General features: G+C 36.2%; 1 protein-coding gene across 5 annotated transcripts; it reads left to right on the top strand.

The window, feature by feature from the left end:
* Positions 1-5,699: 5,699 nt before the first annotated feature.
* On the top strand, positions 5,700-17,517 carry LOC113708952 (carboxyl-terminal-processing peptidase 1, chloroplastic-like). Of its 5 annotated transcripts, none has more exons than XM_072064748.1 (13): positions 5,702-6,179; positions 6,471-6,590; positions 7,197-7,334; positions 10,887-10,991; positions 11,093-11,261; positions 11,980-12,056; positions 13,851-13,895; positions 14,777-14,860; positions 15,987-16,025; positions 16,127-16,189; positions 16,662-16,791; positions 16,864-16,920; positions 17,014-17,517. In XM_072064748.1, the coding sequence occupies exons 1-12, from the start codon at positions 5,739-5,741 to the stop codon at positions 16,917-16,919; spliced, it is 1,467 nt and encodes a 488-aa protein (XP_071920849.1). In that variant the 5' UTR covers positions 5,702-5,738; the 3' UTR covers position 16,920; positions 17,014-17,517. The 5 variants fall into 5 exon arrangements, 4 of the variants coding, with proteins under 4 accessions (XP_071920849.1, XP_071920848.1, XP_027087493.1 ...); XM_072064747.1 differs by having other exon boundaries at positions 17,008-17,517; XM_027231692.2 differs by having other exon boundaries at positions 16,864-16,926.
* Positions 17,518-19,153: the final 1,636 nt, after the last annotated feature.

Here is a 19,153-nt window from a genome sequence, read left to right as displayed (position 1 = left end):
ATTCACCACTGCGGAAACAGTATATTTGGAACTCTCCAACGGTTGACGAAGAAACAATTTCAGCTTGAACATCCCTTTATCCACCCCCATATAGTGATAAATCCTGTCAACTAACTCTCCGTATCCAATTCTATGCCTCAAAGTGAATGTCCGATTGGAAGTACGAGGCAAATAACAAACAAAGTCACCATCCTAATGTATTTCTCCTCCCCAGTATAGGTTTACCCGCAGAGGTCTTTCTACAGACATGTCTGTGAAATGAATCCTTATTTTAGGGACAATAAATTAGAATTAGTAGTCCAAGAGTCCAAACAAATGAAAGAGGGTGGACTCTAGGTCGAAATTGGCACTGTTAAATAGACTAATTTCGATCCAGATATTTATGAAAAAATTGAAAACATGTATGAAATATGCTATAAATGATAATATGAATAGCCTAAAACTCCCAACGAAATTTTTAAAAAATTTGGACAGAGTCTCCCCTAAAAATAGACTAAAACTCCCTGCCAACCAATCCAAATAGGGTTTATATGAAGTTGTAATGACATTTACCACACTACATATTGTCAAGAGACCCTATAATTTTCAAAGTACAAGTATAAGAAAAGTACGAGAAGTTATATATATTTGGGCTCCACATTCACACCGCATAACAAGATCCACATTCACAATGATGTGATATTCTAGCAATGAACCTTACAAAATTAATGTTTTTCCGTATAGCAGATTTTGCCACTTTTTTAGCATTATAGATTTTGCCAATTACAAAAAATACTACAAGGTTGGTCATTGACTTTAAATCCATCAATTCGCCTTAAAATAAATCCATATTTCATATTCTAACGCCCTTTTCTACTAAAAGAAAATTTAACAAACTATATTATTTCAATTCGACGGCAAAGATCCAATAGTTGTAATATAAAATAAATTACCTAATGACTTGTATCAAATTCGAATGTAGCCAACTTCTGTGGGTTAGATTCTAGAGGTACCAAATACAACCTTCCAAGCTTGTATCCCAACCTTGTTGTACCTAGATGAAGAAATAATTTACAACCAAAAATCACTTAAAAATATAGAACTTGCAACATGTAATTGTAATAGACAGTTGCCCTTACAAAGAAAGATCTCCAAAAATTTCGACAGAGTCTCTCCTATAAATGGGCTAAAACTCCCTATCAAACAATCCAAATTACTGTCATTTCAAATTGCGCAAGACGTATTAAAGTACTTTAAATCCATCAATTCGCCTTTAAATAAATCCGTATTTCATATTCTAACGCCCTTTTCTACTAAAAGAAAATTTAACAAACTATACTATTTCAATTCGACGGTAAAGATCCAATAGTTGTAATATAAAATAAATTACCTAATGACTTGTATCAAATCTGAATGTAGCCAATTTCTGTGGGTTAGATTCTAGAGGTACCAAACACAACCTCCCAATCTTGTATCCCAACCTTGTTGTACCTAGATGAAGAAATAACTTACAACCAAAAATCACTTAAAAATATAGAAGTTGCAACATATATTTGTAATAGTCAGTTGCCCTCACAAAGAAAGATCTACAAAAATTTTGGACAGAGTCTCCCCTATAAATGGGCTAAAACTCCCTATCAAACAATCCAAATTACTGTCATTTCAAATTGCACAAGACGTATTAAAGTACTTTAAATCCATCAATTCGCTTTCAAATAAATCCATTTAATTTCATTAACGCCTTCGTGGTTTGGAAGAGCTTTAACAAACTATACTATTTCATTGTTTCGACGCCCATAATATGTTTTTGTAAACTAAAAATTAATACCGAATGGCTTGTATCGAATTCGAAAGATAGACTTCTGTGGTTTGGACGACGGACTTCCCAACCCAGGTCTCTACGCCTCCCAAGCTTGTGTCACCAATCTTGTATGCACCTATATGAATCAACAACTGCTCAATATGCAAACCATTTCATATAAGTTATTTGCATTCCAATTAGTAATAGTTAGTTAACGAGGATTACAAAAACTTTTTAAAAATGTCGGCAAAGTCTCCCCTACGGAAATTGCTATAAATATTCAAAAACTGACAAAGATATTTAAAAAAAAAAATTGACAAGGTCTCCCTTATAAGTAGGCTAAAACTCACTGTACCAATGATACAAACAGGATCTATATTAAGTTGTAATCGGTCAATACCACACTGTATAATATATATGTCCCCTATAATTTAGAACCCTAACAATTATGAGCCGCCTACGAATTGCAAAAGTGAGTTGATTGACATGCGATTTGGAAGAATATTTAATCAATTTTTGGGCTCCACATCTATATAGCTATACAAGATCTATGTTCATATACGTATGCTATTTTCATCAACAACACAATAAGATTTTTTTGGCTATATCCAAAGGCCACTTGACAGCATTATCTGTTATTTCCCTAACCTCGACATGCATATATTGTAAATATAGACTACAAGATTAGATTTAACTTTAAATCCATCGATTCGACTTAAAATAAATCCGTTAACGTGTTCTAACATCCTCTTCTACATCCAGAAGTTTAACAAAACATACTATTTCAATTCGACGTCAAAAATTCAAAAGTTGTAATATAAAATATATTACCAAATGACTTGTATCAAATTCGAATCTAGCCAACTTCTGTGGTTATGATCTTAGAGGTACCAACCCCAGCCTCTAAACCTCCCAAACTTGTGTCACCAACCTTGTATGTACCTATATGAAGAAATAATTTACAACAAAAAATCATTTAAAAAAACAGAAGTTGCGACATGTATTTGTAATAGTCAGTTGCTCTCACAAAGAAAACTCTACAAAAAATTCGACAGAGTCTCCCCTATAAATGGGCTAAAACTCCCTGTCAAACAATCCAAATATTCATGAAATTCAAAAGCTCCAATCTATAAACTACATAATGTCAATAAAATTTCTAAACTCTAATTGCAAAACATACAATGTCCAATGTAGATAGTGTTTTGACAAAAAATAACAACTCCGAAATAGTTTTTAAAAACAAAAACTGAAAAGTGGGCACTTGCCACCCAAATTTGGTACATAACCCTTGCCCCCACATTGAGTATTAGAGATTTTGTCTACTATGTGCTTAGCATTTTAAAGAATTATTTTGTACATTAAAATAGTCAGAGATGATTAATTATTATTATTTTAAATTACACAAGACATATTAAAGTATTAATTATTGTAATTATTATCATTTCAAATTATACACGGCGTATTAAAGTACTAATTATTGTAAATGGCTTTGATAACTACATTAGTGAAAAATAAGTATTTGTCAAATATATTTATATACACTTGTTAAAGTACGACAATAATGTCTAAATGTATATAAAAAATAATTAAATGGCATGCTAAGACTGTTAAAGCAACGGAAATGCATCCAAGACAACTTCAATGCTCAACATCAAATTTTCGGTCACGCTAACATATATTGTAATTTTAGCAAAATTTATTTTTCCATTTTAGTTCAAGACCCTTATTTTTCTAAAATCTTCTCTAGGAACACAATTCTAATGTACGATTTACCCATAGCTGCTCTAGAGAAATTCGTTTCTCATTTGCATCTCATGTTTAACTCCCTTAGAACCCATTTTCTATTTTAAATGGAACTTGCCCTTTTTTCTTTTTTTTTTTTGTTTTATCTTCTTCAACACAAAAAAATATTTTTTTTTAAAACGTTATTTCAAGTTGGTCCAATGTTAGAACATTTAGTCATTTCCTATGCCTTATCGGAAAAATCATGAACACCAACCCGTTCGTAGTACCACTAGCTCTCTATCCGCCGTAGACAATAAAATGAGACTAGCACCACTTTTCTTTTTAGAATTAGATGTACAGAAAATAAATTTAACCTAAATTTCATTCTAATTTTAAAAAAATAGTTGAAACAATTAAATGGACTTTTTCCTTAAAGGGGTTTTAGTTTTAAACTATTTTGCAATATTTGTCAAAAAACTACTTCCTTCTTTTTCCAACTCCACTGTCCACACGGACACAATTAACGCAACTACAACAAATTGGAAACAGAAAAATTGCAAGAATTTGAAAAATAAAACGTATATCCTCAAATCCACCACAAAAATAAGCACAACCCACATCAAATTTAAACCCAAATTTCACAACAAATCTGAACTTGCCGTTGGTTCAAGTATTCAAGTATTAATTAAACTTAAAATGCTATAAGTGAGGCATTGCAAATAGAAAAGGCTCACCTTTATGCTGTTTGGCAGTCGCAATGGGACGGCAATGCTGGCAAATGTTGGGTCGGCAATGGGGAGGTAGTGGGTGGGCAAAGGCGCAAATGGGTCGGCAATCTGGTGGTTGAAGAAGCTCTGAAAACCGGCTGCAATCTGGAGGGCTTGCTTCAGCGAGGCAGAAAGAGAATGAGGCGTGGCTTCCGGCGGAGCAGAACAACAGAGATGGTGGCGCCGCTCAGCCGTGTGGCGCCGCTCCTCCTATTTCTGCCGTCCGACGTTTTGGCAGCACAAAATAGGACAAATGGTGGCCAGCTTCGGTCTTTGGATGCTTCAATGTGCAGAATCCAGCTCAGATTTTTCAATTGCGAGGAGGCTATGGCGGGAGTTTGGTGGCTTGCTCTGTTTTCTTTGTTTTTATAGCTGTTAACGAGCCGAGTCGAGCTCGAGCATGTGATAATCGAGCTCGACTCGAACCCCTAATCGAGCCAGCTCGAGCTCGCTCGATTAGTAATTCGAGCTTCACAAACTATTCGAGATCGACTCGATATGCTCGGTAGAAAACTCGAGCTCGAGCTCGAACTCGAGTTCAAAATTGAGTCGAGCTTATCGAGCTCGAGCTCGAGCTTGTCGAGCTTGTAGAGTATCAAATACACAATAAAAATGACGTTAATACCCCTACTATTCGAGCAGTTTCGAGTTCGAAGTCGAGCCTATCGAGCCTGTAGAGTATCAAATACATAATGAAATGACACTAATACCCCTACTATTCGAGCCTGTCGAGCTTAAACGAGTCGAGCTATGCTCGGCTCGTCTATTAAACGAGCATCAAGTTGAACTCGAGCTCGGCTCGTTTCTCTCAATAAACGAGCCGAGTCGAGCCCTTATCGAGCCGGGTCGAGCTCGGCTCGCGAGCTACCCGGTTCGATTAACAGCTCTATTTGTTTTGCTGTTCTTTGAAGATTTCCGAATCGATATTGCGTTCTGCTTCACAGACCTCGCATTCGTGGAATGCGAGCTCACTGAACTCGCATTCCACGAATGCGAAGACCCCATTTCAAGAACAATCTCCAAAAATCGCCCCACTTGTAAAATGCCTTTTTTTTTTCATCATAAACTAAGAATTCTCCCATCCTTTGCTATTTTAATGTGCACTTGACAAGGCACTAACTTGACACAAGGACACACGGATGTCAAGGATACACGGGATCTTCAATGCCATTTTTCCAGTGGCAATTCAGTACCACTTCTATATTTATGCCAAGTGTCCTATTTATTTAATTTGTCATGTATTGTTTATTTAAATTTCTTCTATATCACGTAATAAGTGGGATTGACACTAGATTTGGCACCCGACAGCGGTATAGAGGATCCCAACTGGCACAAGTGGGTAAATCAGGGGCTGTGTTAACTAAAACTTCATACATAAGGGACCAAAGTAGCAATTGTCTTTTGTTGCACATAAAATCGTATTTCCGTTATCCAAACTGTCACAACGGTCGTAGGGGAGGACGAAGATGGGGCTCTTCGGGATCTCGAACTTGCTCTTACCGCCCCTCTCTCCACCACAACTCGCCAAATTCACCCACTATAAACCTCCGCCAAAACCTTCTTCTACCGCCGCCGTCGCCGCTGCCAGCACCACCACCCCTGACGACAAAATCCTACGCCAAGTCCTATGCAATGGAGTCTCAATTCTTCTCTCATGTGGTCTTCTATTGTCCTCTCCGCCGTTGTCTTTCTCAATTGCGAATGCTTTCGACTTGCCGTCATTAGTTCAATCCTCGATTCCTGCTTCCGATGCTTCTTCGATCACGAATTGCCGTGAAGATGAAGAGCGACAAGAAGATTCTGGGTTGGTGACCAATGAAGGCATAGTGGAAGAGGCTTGGGAAGTTGTTTATGATAGCTTTCTCGATACTACTAATCGTCACCGTTGGTCTCCGGAAACTTGGCTTGTAAGTCCTACGACTGTGATTCTTTTGTTGCAGAATTTAACCGTCGCATTTTGTTCTTTCGATAATTGTGTATGTAGGATAAAGTTTAGAAAAGGTGTTTGGGGTTTTCTGGAAACGTATTTCTGAAATACTTCACTATAAAGTTTGGAAATTGTTTTTGTGGGAAACATGTTGACCAGCCAAACAGAGCCAAATTGATATTCTGTAATGGGGGATGCTATCTTTCCATTACCTTGTACTATTGTTTTGTTTTTTCCTTTTATTTTACTATTGCAATTTCATGTGGTTCAGCAAAAGAAATTTGATGTTTTGGGGATGTCATATCAGACAAGATCAAAAGCTCATGCTGTTATTAGGCGGATGCTGGCCAGCTTAGGTGACCCCTATACTCGTTTTCTTACTCCTGAAGAGGTAATTTCTTGTTAACTGCACGGGGAATTGGATTTTAGTGGTACTATTGGATTTTATTTCTAGTAATATGGTTGATAACATATTTAGGTGAATGATGAGCTAATGTAGTGTAACATAGTCCCAAGTGTATTTCTGAGATCTTTAGTGCTGAAACTTTTTGTCAGCATCTATTTTTTGCCTCCTCTCTGAAGTGTGCATATTTTTATTGCTCGTCTTCTCCATCAGGGCAGGACTTTTTAATTTTTGGGCGGCAGGATGGGGGAAAAAAGATGGAAGTGGAAATCTTAATCTCAGACTTATTAATATGTTGTAGCTTGTTGGTCCTTTTGACCCTAATTCTTAAGTTTATTTGTGTGATATTTTATGAAATTGCTAAAGGCAATGCATAAACTATCCTGTAGAGCTTAGGAAACTCTAGGGATCCAGGACATAATGCACTGCTAATCTTCACTTAGCTGCTGAAACAAGCTTTTGGGAGTAGGCTGATTCACTCTTAGATTTTTTTTTTCATATATGATTCTTATACCAAGTATAAACGTTAAATGTACTTACAAAATTTTCAGTAATTTTATTGCATGAACATGTTACTTTCATCGTTGCTGAAAGTTCTCCAAGATGGCGAGGTATGATATGACTGGGATTGGGATTAATTTACGGGAAATTCCAGATGACAGCGGAGGTGTGAAATTGAAGGTTTTAGGGATCCTGTTAGATGGCCCTGCCCATACTGCTGGTGTGAGACAGGTATTGTGTTTGAACTCAATGCTAAATATCCATTTTTTTTAAATTTTTAGTGCCATATACCAACTGTTTGACATCAGAACTGAAGTTTATTTTCATGCCTTGTATATAATTTTCAGCTTAATGCATAGTACATAAGCAAAACTTTTTTCTGTGTTTGGCCATACATTGCTAGTTAATGTTCAAACATAAGGCTGTACATGCTATTGTTTCAGGTCATGCCTTTTATGGTCATTCTGTAGTGTCACTTTGAACAACCATGTTCTTAGTTATTTAAGCTTTTTTTTGCTTTGCTTTAATGCAAGGACTAAGGCCCAATTATTTTGGCTAAAGTTCAGATGCAACTTGATTATGCATTCTCCTTTGTTTTCCTCTAGACCTCTATATCATTGGCTCTCTATGGTTTTGTGACTCTACTGTTAACAAATCACTAGAAAGTACTACTTCAATAAATATAGTTGGGCCATTGGACTACTAGACCAGTGGTCGACCCTTGACACCCCTCTTCCTAAAGATGAAAGGTATTTACTTGGAGTTTTCTTGTGATGTGCTGCACTTAGCCAAACTTTGGACATTCATCCAAATGTGGAATTAGCATCTATCGTATTTGAAATACAGGAAATTCGTTGCTGCCACTTACCTGCAGAGCTCTCAGTGATGCAGCCGAGAAGCATACATATGGAATAGGTTCTAAGATTTACGTTATTATCTGTGAATTTGTCAGAAGGCCTGATTTTTATCTGAAAACTCAATCCCTAGTTCTTGAGGCCAAGTCTTTACTTTTTTCTTTGCTGATAGAGGAATGTGTACATAAAACATGTTGCAAATTAAGTACAATATTCTCCGGTTAGATTTTTTTTTTTCCCACGTCAGTTGGCAGCTTCAGTAATCACTGGTAACTGCACAAACAGGAGGTTCTGTCGAGGTCATTTTCTGGTCCAACACATGCCAGTGCTCCTTTCTTCGACACATATTCCGTGTCATCTTGCTGATCCCTCTAGTTTACGAGAAGCACCTAATTGTTTAACCAACAACCATGCATCTAGTTGATGACCTAGTTTCTTGATTCCAACCATTAATAAGACCTTTTGCATTTGTCAATTCATTAGCATTATGTGCCAATGGTGCACGCAATCACGCAACCATTGACCAGCTGATGTCACGAGACCCTACTGCCAATAGTCAGGCACTTATGCTAGTTGCCTGGCACCAATCATGTGCTGAATGTGCCTTGACTGGAATATTGATTTCTGATCCCTAGATCCCACAATCAGTCAAATATACGGCTTTCAACCACATCTAATTGAAACCTGTGGACATGCTTGAAAGTCTGCTTGCTTGCAGTACTTGTTTCTCCTATCTCAGATAATGAGGATCTAAAAATAGGACTATAACCCACTACTCAAATGATGAAAAGAAAGTTCAATGTGAATCCCCTGTGCTGCCCTTTTTCCTTGGAAGAAGATAATCCTCTCATACCTACTAATTGATGTGCTTTAGATACATTTCCTCTAACTCCTGAAAAAGACATTCACTAGGATGTGACAGCTGCAAGTGCAAGATGAGGGCCTTCTGCTGATTTCCTATTTGAAACTTCCATTGGAAGAAGGTTTAGTGAAGAACACAGAAGAAGTATGAATATTTTGTCACAGGGTAAGGTTAACTTCCAATTTTTTCCTCCTAAGCAGTTCTTCAATCTGTCTTTCGGAGGTTTAGAATGAATGACAACCCCCCCCCCCCCCCCCCCAAAAAAAAAAAAAAAAAAAAGCCTCCTCTCCAAATCTATCAACTTGAGGTTGATGCTTCCCGATGTGTCTTAGAGAGAGACATTGGTTACCTTTGTAATTTCTGGTATTGGTGAATAATGGTGATCAGTGGCTTCTTGCCTATTGGCTATCCATTAGAGCAGCTTGAGTCTTATAATAGTTTGTTGACCAAAACAGAATCTCTTGATGGCTTGAACATTGGAATTGGCTCTATATCCATGGGATATCATAATTGTAGCGCTATTCTAGTACTTCAGAGAATTCTTAATTGTTTAGGGCTACAAGATCGTTAACTTATAATTGTTTATAATTTATAAGAAGAAATTGTGCCAAAAAATTTAAATGAGTGCCAGCTGAAGCTGTCTTGTAATTGTTCTAATTTTTGTAGACCTCTGGTCTTTTCAAGATCGTATAAAGCTTGAAAAAATGATAAACCATGAGTCATGGCCCAGTAAAAACTAAATTGACAGTTTGACACTAGCAGCAGCGGAACCATTTTTTAACAAGGGTGGTCTATTGGCCATCAAAAAAATTAAAAGAATAGACTTGAAAATATAACACATTCTTTACTTTTACTCACTATTGCCCCCCACACCCCTCAATTTTGGAAAATATTCTTTTCCCTTAATATAGCCCCCAGATCTTGAAAAACTCTGATCTCCTCACACATTGCCTCCTAAACTATTAATTTTTTTAGATACCTCTCCTATGGTACAATTTCTTTTAGAGCTATCAAAACAGAATATTGGGTACTATTTGAGTAAGAAATAACTTTAGAAAAAATAAAGAAAAAAGCCTTGAAATAATTGCATAATCTTAAACTGAATTTCTCCTTGCATAACAAATGGAATCATTTTAGTGGTACAATACTGCCCTACTGGCCATAGGTCCTAGTCCCGCCACTGAACAATAGAGATCAGAAAAGAAAAATTTTTTGTTTGAAGTTAGAGTTGAATTAAATCAATTTTAAGCATGTGGAGTATTATTCGATGCATTAGAGAGCTATTACTATCTGCATTATCTGTGAATGCCACAACATATTTATGTTATTTTCTGGCTGTTAATATGCTTTAGACAGTGTGCAACTAAGAGTGAGATAGGACTTGGGATTTGGTTTTGTAAGTAGATTTCATATACTGTTTAAGGTGTCATGGGGAAGATGGCATTTGCAAGATTTTTGCTTTGATTTAATTGAGCTGTTGGCCTCAGAGGAGCATTGAGTGAGAGAGCGGTACTTCATGTGAGAAAATACCTGCTTTTACACTTTGTTAACTAATGTTTAGTCACTTTTCCTTTGAGGAATAAACACCATGCTGCGACTTGTAATGTACATTACATCTCATTTTATTATTTTTGTGATTGGTGGCTGAGTGTTGTGGTTTCTAGATTGGCAAGATGGTATCCTTACATGATCTTTGACTAAGAAATTGAGAATCTCAATAATCCCTTCAAAAGGGCATGGTATAACTACCAGGGGTCTTCAGAAAACCTTAAAGTTTCCATAAAGGTCATGCTTTTGAATTTTCTCTGCCAGACAAATTTCCTCGACATTTGATGTATTTTTTGCAAATAGATTTTATTAGCACCAGAAATACTCTGTTCTTCCACTTGTTTCCTTTTTTGAGTTTCTAATTTATAAGGGACATACTAAAAGATAAATGAGATAGCCTTCATCACTTAGAATGTCCTTTCAATCCTTTTCTAGAGAATTATTAGCATTGTCTTCATTCTCTTCTAATAGTTTCAATAAAGCCATAAAATAACTTCTCTTTCTTTTCAACTTTTATAGGGAGATGAATTACTGTCTGTTAATGGGGTGGATATAAGAGGGAAATCTGCCTTTGAAGCATCATCTCTATTACAAGGTCCCGGTGAAACATTTGTGGACATCACGGTTAGTAATTCTGAATTTTGAAGTACGGTCATCATTACTGCATCTCTTATCTCATATGGTACTTCTGCAACGTGCTTCTTAGATGAAATGATGCATGTTAGGTCAAGCATGGAAACTGTGGACCTGTCCAAGCCCTTGAGGTCCAGAGGCAATCTGTTGCAAAAACTCCCGTTTTTTATCGCTTGGAGCAGAGTGAAAATGGCACCACATCCGTTGGTTATGTGCACTTGAAAGAGTTTAATGCGCTGGCAAGAAAAGATTTGGTTATAGGTGGATGCCTTTTTCATTGTACCTGGAGATTAACCTTTTTTTTTTTTTGGCAAGACAACCTCATCTTTAGTCATTCTTCTTTTCTAGATGGTGTTACCTTAATTTTCAGTATAATGGGGGATATTGATGTTTTCTCATTTGTTCTTTTTCCTTTATCCAAAATATGGCTACCCAGCATTTCTAGATCATTTTTTATTGTGTAGTTGGATACTCATGTCTCTCATAGTAAAACATCTACATGACTGACATCTGTCGAAAAATTTTAAATATGATGCTGTTGAAGTTCTTTCATCCTCCTGCTAAGCATGTCATGAATTGTTGCCAAATGTTGGTCTTTTTATTTTCTCCATGTTGAATAAAAAAATGTTATTGTAAGCATGCTTTATATGCAAGATAAACATGAATTTGCAAGGTAAGTAATGACAGAGGAAAATCATTAACTAATGTTAATGGCAATAAGAGATTTTGCAACCTTTTTTACTTGTTACTACACAGAGTATTATATAAGCTAATTATTATTTGAACTATTTTTCATCGGACTTAGTATAAACTAATCTTAAAGTTGTTTATTCTATAGTCGAGATGCCAATAAGCAAGTTCTTTCTCTTTCAATGTCTATGATGCCAGAATTTTCTTTCATTCTCTGTGTCGATTGTATTCCTATTTGGTCTTGCACATTGAGATTCATTTCATATAGCTGAAGGAAGTAATTTTGCAGCAATCAAGCGACTCAAGGACATGGGTGCTCAATATTTTGTGCTTGATCTTAGAGATAATCTTGGTGGACTAGTACAGGTTAACTTACTAGTCAATTTTTTTCTGTGCTTGTTACTTCTGCAGTTTACAACTGAATTTTATTCTTTATTTCTTGAATTGTTCAACAATTGTGTTAAGAGCAGCAAGTATTTCCTGTACCCAAACAGACATTCAAGGGGAGTAGGCCAGGATATGATGCTAATCGTCTCTTGGAAATTAAGTTACTCTGGTGTTATGTTTATTATTTGGGCTAGCAGTAATGCTGAATAACAAGTATTTAACGAGCGTGCTCTCTAAATGGCTTAAACAGTTAGTCAATTTGGTCATTTGACTTGATACTAGAACAGTTCATTTGGTTTGGATGCTGTTTGTGAATGGGTTTATTATGTTTTCAGCCTGGATGTCTTGTCCTTAACTGTGCGGGAGGGCTTTGAGGAGCAGACAAGAATTATCCTCTTCTCCTAAAGTCGTCCCCGCATCAGGATAATAAAGTGGCTGGTGAGTGCATGCACAGGTGTCACTATCAAATTTGAGATAGTTGAAATGAATCACATGATTATTGCTGTTGAAGCGGTTTATGAACTTACTTCTTGCTGTCGGGACTTGTGCTTCGAGTCCATGTGGTCAAGCTCAACCTGGACACCTAGGAGTTCCATTTGGGCAAAAACAGGGCTATAAATAAGTTCAGTTATGCATGTTAGTGCAACTGAGGTTGTGCCACTGGGGACTTAAACTTTTAGATGAGTTCATCAAGAAGGCATAGTTATGTTGAAGTCCTTAGATCTGCTGAAGGATGTTATCTGTGGTGACAATTCTGAATTCAAATGATCAGCAACATTGCTATGAGACCTTGGTCTGATTGTGAAACAACCATGTTTGAGGTGTCAAGTGTAAGAGGACCTCGGTTCAAGTTCCACAGTTATGAGTTGCAGTCTAACATATGTTAATATGGTTCCCACTGATTGTAGATCTGTTCTGTCACATGTAGGATGTTAGACTCCTTGTTTCTGTCCCCCACCTCCGCTCCACCCCACATCCAAGAAAAAAAAAAGAAAGAAAAAAAAAGATTAGTAAAATTAGTTAATTGTGATTAGGCCCCAAAAGTGCTGAATATTTTGAGACTAAGAAAGCTAATATTTAGAGTTCTTTCTTGTCCAGGAGAAATAATCACATTGCGTGCTTTCATAGTTTGGTTCAGAGTTGTTGATTGAACTGTAAAGGATTTGCTTACTGAAGTATTCTTGTTTCTACTGGAAGTCCGGAATATAAGATGAAAATAGCTTATTGCTCTCCGAGAACATAACAAGATGGACAATACTTGTTCTCCAGAAAGTGCAGAATCTGATTAAAGAACCACTAAAATGTCATGTAAAAAAATCTGCACCTAATACATGAAGCATTTAGCTCAAATACCTAGTTTCCCAACCTATTGATTGTGTGGAAATCTGAAAGTATTTGGAGGGATGCAATATGCATGCTTTCTTTTCTTTGGATGGACACAGTATGTGTGCTTTCTCTTACTTTACTTGCTTTGTGGTCGATTCACCTTTGAACTGTATTTGTATATAAAAGTGCTGCTATGCACCCTAGGGAGTTAATATTTTTGTTTCTTTTCTTACAGTTGTGTTTCTGCTGTCTTGACTTAATTAATGCACATTACAGGATTTAGTTGCTACAGTAAACGTTTTTGAACAGTTTAATGGCCTGAAGAAGTGATGCCTATGGTTTCTGGAGGCCTGTTCTGATTTTCGTTCTGTATATCATCAACCGTTTTGTCTTTTATATGAAATCTTTTCCAAGCATATGATGTTCATAATGGTTGTTCATTTTCAGGCTGGGATTGAAATTGCTAAACTCTTTCTAAACAAAGGGGAGACGGTAAGTGAATCTACTCCATCAAATTTAGGACATTGAAATGCATTTTCTTCCAAAATTTTTTTCTTTTTCTGGTTCCTTTAAACTAGATTTTGTGGTGTATATTTTTCTGGGTTTTGTTTACTTTGATTTTATTCCCATTTGCAGCAAAAGAGCAATTTCTTGTGCTATTTGTTAGTGAGTTTTATAAAAAGTAAATAATATGCTTAAGTTTGTATCTTCCTATACCTTTCTGACCACTGAAGGACACATATATGCGAGTCCCAAGTTATAAGTGTTTGCATAGGCGATTATTTGAAATATGATTTGGAATAATTACTATTGCACTTATTGTGATATACGTGAGATAAAAAGGTGTGTTGGAAAATGTGTTTGTGATGCAAGCAAATTTTTTTTTTGTAATTCCTATCCAAACACACATATTTCTCCTGTTATTCACTGTAGACCAGAAGGCTGTTTTGTATGTGGGTCTCCATAGATGGAGCACTTATATGTCTTCCTAAATTTTATTCCTAGAGTGTAAATTCCTACGTAATGAAGAGTTCATTAAGAATTTATTGCCCAATTAGTTTTCGTATTTTGTGTCAGAAACAAGTAGTTCTTTTTCCCTGTGATGTGGGGATTTTTCATCCTCTCTTGCTCACCATTTCTGTTGTTCTGTTTCCTTTTCTTTTGTTTTCCTTTTTAATCATCTATAGTGCTTTTGATTATCATTTACTGAAAAGCTTCTGCACATGTCAGATCTTCATTTTTTTTAGCAATTTGAAAAACTATTTGATCATTTGATCTCAATTTCTTCGTTCCTGAATGGAACAGGCTACAACTAGCATTCATGAAGTTCCTTTTTTTTCAACCCCCCCCCCCTTTTTTATGGCCATGGACAGGTGACTTATACTGTTGGAAGGGATCCTGAATATGTCAAAAATATTGTAGCAGAAGTTCCACCTCTAGTTACGGCTCCTGTTATTGTAAGCCTTATCTTATGGCTAGTCACTTTTGTTGATTATTATTTATCATGTGCTTTCAGAAACCTTGGTAATATGATGAGCTCATAACATGTATGAATTCTGCATGACTTTGTACCCTTTGTAAATGTAATTGAGAACTGAAATGTAAATGTCTGGTGGAAAACTTTTGGTCAAGGGTGGACTTTGTGAAATTGGGTTTTGATTAAGACTGCAAATAACTGTGCCCCAGAAATAGGATTTTTATGCAAAAATGAATCAATTTTGAATTAATGGGTTGGCGAGATATAGAAATGTAATCGCTGGGATGATTACTTAAATCCCTTTAGGTCCATTGACTTAGAGGTGTCCACTATCAGTTAGTTGTTCTCTGTTGAATGTTTTGGACTAATGTACCTTTGAATTCAGCTTCTCAATGCTGAGGGTGGTTGTTTGCTTGAATAGAACAGTTATTTGCTACATTGAAGCCCTAATTTCCTTAAGAGCTGATAAAAAGGTCTAGCCCGACCCTATTTTCAGTTTATGTTAGTTATTTTTTGAGCCTTGCCTCTGTAAAGACTTGCACATATGACCATCTTCATCGGAATTTTTATGTGCATAAGGTGTTTTACACTACTCCCTCTGTCCCAAAAAAATTGTTGTATTGTGCTTTTAATCAACAGTAGCTGCTGATGATGTTTAGTTTTCCCATTTTGAATTTTGTCCTTCAGAAAGTTGAGTATCCAGCAGTGAGGAAACAAAAGAATGCCTTTATGTTACTGGGACTTGGGACCCAATTGTGGGCCCAAATGATCTCATCTTTCATGTTGATGTAGAAGAATGGCATGAATGTGATTCAACTTGGCAAACACATTTTCAAAATTGCGCAAATCAATCACGCGTCGGGAAATACATGAATTAATATTCTTGGGCCTCACAGAAATGACTTTAGTCTTTTCTACCAATTAGCTGTAAGGTTAAACTTGGAAGAGGAACACAGATTTTGTTTCTATTTTTAGTAAATGGCAACAAATTTACAACAAAATAATGACATGACAGAGGCAGACTTTGGGTTTCAGACATTATTTTGTACTTCTGAAAAATCTTTGTTCTCATGACAAGTCTTATTAGTTATGTTGCTTGAGTGCAGGTTTTTGTGAACAAAAATACTGCGAGTGCAAGTGAAATTGTAAGTTGTTTACACTACAAGATTTCATTCTAATCTTAGTTTAAACTTTTCTAACTAAGGTTCTTTTTTTATTTTGTTTTTTATTTGGTTGCTTGTTTCAGGTGGCCACTGCACTTCACGATAATTGCAGAGCTGTTCTGGTGGGGGAAAGGACTTATGGGAAGGTAGTATTTGCTTTTGTAGTTTATACTCATATGCTGATGTGTGTTTTAATGTTTTTTTTTTTTTGTTCTCAAATGAAATGCATTAAACCTCGGAGTTGCCATATAGAGTAGACATGGATTATGGACTTTTTGTTGGTTATTCTATATTGGATAAACTTGCCTAAACTTGACGGAGCTTCAATGCAGCTATCTACATAGTATCAGTATTGTAACCTACATTAGTTTTTGGCCCTGACATGTTAAATAAAAGTTCCTAGCTTTTACTAATTTATTCTGATATTTGAGCCAAGTCCATTAAATACTCCATGTCCAAGATAATCTCATGATCTTTGGTCTTCATGATGTTGCTGTTTACATCCTGCTATTGAAAATTTCATCTCTTCATCTTAGCAGTAAAGCACTAGAAAAGGTAAAAGGAATTCCCACATTGGATATGCTATAATGGGTGATCAAATTAATTTTGTTCCTGCAGGGACTGATTCAATCTGTTTTTGAGCTGCATGATGGATCTGGCGTTGTTGTCACTGTTGGGAAGTATGTTACACCAAATCACATGGACATAAATGGCAATGGGGTTGAGCCTGATTTCCGCAGCCTCCCTTGTAAGAACTCTCCTTGCCCTGATATTAATAATTTCAGTTCTTCAAAATCTATATTTAACCTTCTTTTTACAGCTTGGGATGAAGTCATGAATAATTTGTCTAAGTGCCATAAGCCACCAGAAGGATGAGGTGAAGGTTAGCATTCTGATATTTTTGTGTTTTGAATTTTGCTTTGCCTAAGGTTTCAAGCTCATTGTTTCATGAATTCCTCTGAAGCTCAAGGTTTTTGGAGTTACTGACGTTGCTCGGACAATTTCATGAGTTCAATGCTCGACATCAGTGTGCCAGCAATGAGCCAAAGTTCAATGATATGATGCGTGTCCTACCTTGGTTCGTCCGGAATTCGTGACCTCGCTGAGCACCATGCAGAGGGAAATTACAGCATGTTTAGAGCACAGTTGACTACTTGGCGGTGGTTTCAAAGGATTTTGTTGGCGTATTAAATCAAGGCTCAAAAATAAAATTTTTCTATATTATTATTTAACAGTGTTTTAATTAAGTTAAGATTTTAGTAATTTTATTGGAGTTAAGTTATAGTAGTTTTATTGTTTAAAAATTAGTTATTTATTAGAAAATTTCTGATAGCGTAAAACTTCTTTACCAAGCCATCTAGCTTACAAGTAGGGGGAGTTGTTGTTGTTGTCAGCTAATTATTGTTGTCAGCTAAAAAGAGTGAAATTTGAGAGCCTTATTATTAAGTGTAATATGGTTGATTTATTTCTTTTCTCCCGCACGTATACATGTATGTGTGTAATTTGCCTCTCCATATACACTGGTTCTATGAAGTTTACTTTCTATAGTTTTTTATTATAATTTTTTGGGTTCTACAGATTTAATACACAGTTAACTCCTTGACTCGGCTTGTATTTTGTTCAAAAGAAGTGCAAATGCTACCTACCGGAGGGATGGGATTAGTTGTCTGTGGGAGGTAAAAAGATAAATCAATAATGCAGCTAGAAGCTTTGTAGATGAAGAAACATCTCCTATGTCGAAGAGTTTCAATGTTTCAAATTTACTAGGTCATGTTTCATAACGTAATTCAACATTTAAATTTAATAATTTTAGATCTTAATATTATTAAAATGCGTTTGATAACAAAAAATTAAATATTTGAATTAATTAAGTGTCATTGAAATTTTTAGAGAAAATTTGCTCTAAAAAATAAGTGATCAGTTATTCATTTATTACTGAATTTGATACATACTCAAAATGTATTTGATTTAATATTTAATAATTTAATACCTTAATAAATTTAAATTTCAGATTTCAGATTTCAGTTTTTAGATTTTAATTTTATCAAATACACCCTAAAATTTGTGTAAGAAAGGAAGAAGCATTGGCTCCAAGCTTTCGCTGTTACTATGTTCTGCTGTTAAAATACCCTCCTTTTAACACATGCATGGTTACTCTAGGATTAGGATTTTTGACTACTATAACAACCCAAAAAAGGGGCACCTTAACTATGTAAATGACCTCTCTCATTAGCGCTTTTGGGCTAATAGCACTAAATTATTTCGGAATACTATTTTTGTCTTTAATTAAATAACACGCCAAAAAAGGAGTTCAAAAATAAAAAATAGCTGAGTACACAGTATATGTTTTCTAATGCTACATCGTTTTTGCCCTTGGAACAAAAGACTTTTTTTTTTTTGTCTACACAGAGGTATCTGGATTCATGGACTGGTTACCGTACAATCCAATAATCCTCTGCGGGTCGGGAGAGAATGCCCAACATCACCGACCATAACACCCAGGATTCGAACATTTACGGTGATACTCACCTAACTAGGCTACTATCAGCTCTAGACCTGAGGGGCGTCTTGGAACAAAAGACTTGTTTTTGGCTTTTGTTTTCTCATCCTGCTCCCTCCTTTTATCGGATTGAAAAAGCAGTAGCCACCTTTCAATCGCAAACTTGTAATGTTGCCTCGCTGAACTCCAGCCGAAGCTGAGCTTCAAATTTCATAGATTGGTGTCCAACTTCAGGGATTCACCAATCTAGCCAAGCAACAATCTTGCTTGGATTCGCATACGAGCGGGATTCTCTGAAATAGGCACTATCCTGGTCAGAGCTGCAATCAGCCGAAGGGGAAAAGAAGCCGAACAAAGAGCTTTGGTGCATGGCACCCGAAATCGGCATTTTTGGTGAGCATTCCCTTGCTTTTGAGTTTCTTTTTTTTTTTTTTTGCACTTTTCCATGCCTTGACGTGGGCAAGCTTCACGGCCAGATTTGCTTATGAATTTTTGGATAATTCGTTTGTCAAAGCTGTGGATTAAAATTGTGTTGCCGTTTGTTGCTTTGCACCTCCCCTTTTTTTGGTAGGACGGGATGATTGAACAACGAATTCAAAAAAAGGAACAA

The sequence above is a fragment of the Coffea arabica genome, chromosome 9c (assembly GCF_036785885.1).
Source record: "Coffea arabica cultivar ET-39 chromosome 9c, Coffea Arabica ET-39 HiFi, whole genome shotgun sequence".
Taxonomy (NCBI): domain Eukaryota; kingdom Viridiplantae; phylum Streptophyta; class Magnoliopsida; order Gentianales; family Rubiaceae; genus Coffea; species Coffea arabica.
The sequence above is the reverse complement of the archived record's forward strand: the minus strand, read 5'-3'. Positions and strand labels throughout refer to the sequence as shown.

What these genes read in the sequence shown, in the direction of transcription:
- LOC113708952 (XM_072064748.1), top strand. Translation starts at nt 5,739, where the DNA reads ATGGGGCTCTTCGGGATCTCGAACTTGCTCTTACCGCCCCTCTCTCCA. An exon ending in AAACATTTGTGGACATCACG is followed by an intron (nt 10,992 to 11,092) that starts GTTAGTAATTCT and finishes GATGCATGTTAG; the next exon opens with GTCAAGCATGGAAACTGTGG. An exon ending in TTCTAAACAAAGGGGAGACG is followed by an intron (nt 13,896 to 14,776) that starts GTAAGTGAATCT and finishes GGCCATGGACAG; the next exon opens with GTGACTTATACTGTTGGAAG.